At 38.8% G+C, this 1,452-nt stretch overlaps 1 protein-coding gene across 4 annotated transcripts in view; it reads left to right on the forward strand.

Annotated features, from left to right (window-relative positions):
- SNRPB2 (small nuclear ribonucleoprotein polypeptide B2) overlaps positions 1 to 1,452 on the forward strand; it is a 21,313-nt gene that overhangs the window by 1,314 nt on the left and 18,547 nt on the right. For 2 of the 4 annotated variants that reach the window (XM_019516259.1, XM_019516260.1), the window contains exons 3-4: positions 1 to 22; positions 747 to 919. The exon at positions 1 to 22 is cut by the window's left edge and continues 65 nt beyond it. In XM_019516259.1, the coding sequence (XP_019371804.1) occupies positions 1 to 22; positions 747 to 919 (195 nt within the window). The remainder of the gene's footprint in view (positions 23 to 746; positions 920 to 1,452) is intronic. The other 2 variants (XM_019516261.1, XM_019516262.1) reach the window with 1 other exon arrangement.

A 1,452-nucleotide genomic window follows, 5' to 3' on the forward strand; every position in this document is an offset into this window, starting at 1 on the left:
GGGGGTCGAGGACATGAAGCAGGTAAGAGAAATTCAGGCTTGGGCACCTGGATGAGGGAGCAGGAATGCTGCATCTGCTGGGGTGCCTGGACTGTTTCTGGGAGATCTCACTGTGACCCAGTCAGCCATTATTCTGCAAAAATATTTTTTCTACCTTCTGCCTTCCAAAAAAAAAGTGTCTTTTTGGGGGCACACGATATGTGAGATAATGTAGTATTAGGAAATACTGTCTCTTGGGCTTGCTGCTTTGGCTCTGTGTAAATGAGATTATGCAGTTTTCATTTTTTTATCCCCATCTAAAAATTTTGCAAATTAAGGGGCATGTTTTTGTTAAATATTTTTTTGTCTGAGTTTAGATGTAAACAGTGCAGTTGGTGAAAATGATACATGTATCTCAAGCTGTGATGCACCATGCACATCTTTTCGCTGAACAAAGGGGATATAATGCATGATTCACATTCTTCGGTGTTATAACTAATTTCTTGCTGCCACTCTAGGATAGTATAGTTCAGTCCACGAGTGGGGCGGGTCAGCCTTTAAAATTAGTCCTCCACTCTCCCCAAGTGCCTCTCCCCATCCCCTTCCTGATCTGCTGTTCTGCTTTCTGATTCCTGCCTGATGTGCCATGTGCTACACAGACTGCCTGTGCCACTTGTAGCATCTGTGCCACAGGTAGACCACCGTGGTATAGCTTATTGAAGCAGTTGTTGACACAATGTATTAACAGTTTTCATTGTTTTCAACAGAACTGAAGAGATCCTTGTATGCGCTGTTCTCGCAGTTTGGTCATGTCGTTGACATTGTGGCTTTAAAAACTATGAAAATGAGAGGACAAGCGTTTGTTATATATAAGGAACTTGGTTCATCCACCAATGCTTTGAGACAGTTGCAAGGTTTTCCATTTTATGGTAAACCTATGGTAAGTTTTGAATTCTTCTGGTTTAGTAAAGTAACTTGGCACTGGGAATCCTGACCCTAATTTTATCCTGCTTCAGTTCTCATATACCTGTTAGTTGTATCGCGTGGTTATGCTATTTATTCCTCAGTGATGTTCATTTTTTTTTTCCTAAGTATCTCTGAGGAACGTTGTTTAGATAAGAGAACTTTATTCCATCAGCCTGTTTCTTCACTTGTTTTGAAATTGAGTCTAATGTAGTTGTCTTAAGCTTTTTAAAGCTTTGCAGACTTATTTGTGTATTAAAATCTTCATGGTATTTCAATATTCTATATCTACTTTGTTTTTCATTTCTTGACTTAACATAACTTTGAATATCATTGAATTCAAAATTAGGCAGTTTTAATTGATTACTTTAAATTTATCAGAGTAATTATGCTTTGGAACTTATCTAGAAAGTCCCATTGTTCTGTTTTTGAAGGGACTGCTTGACTGAAGAGAATAAAGATCCTTTGTTCTCTAGTATAGGGTTGTTCAACTTCTGGGCAGTTGGGGGC

The sequence above is a fragment of the Gavialis gangeticus genome, unplaced genomic scaffold (genome assembly GCF_001723915.1).
Source record: "Gavialis gangeticus isolate Ggan-Ray unplaced genomic scaffold, GavGan_comp1, whole genome shotgun sequence".
Classification (NCBI taxonomy): domain Eukaryota; kingdom Metazoa; phylum Chordata; order Crocodylia; family Gavialidae; genus Gavialis; species Gavialis gangeticus.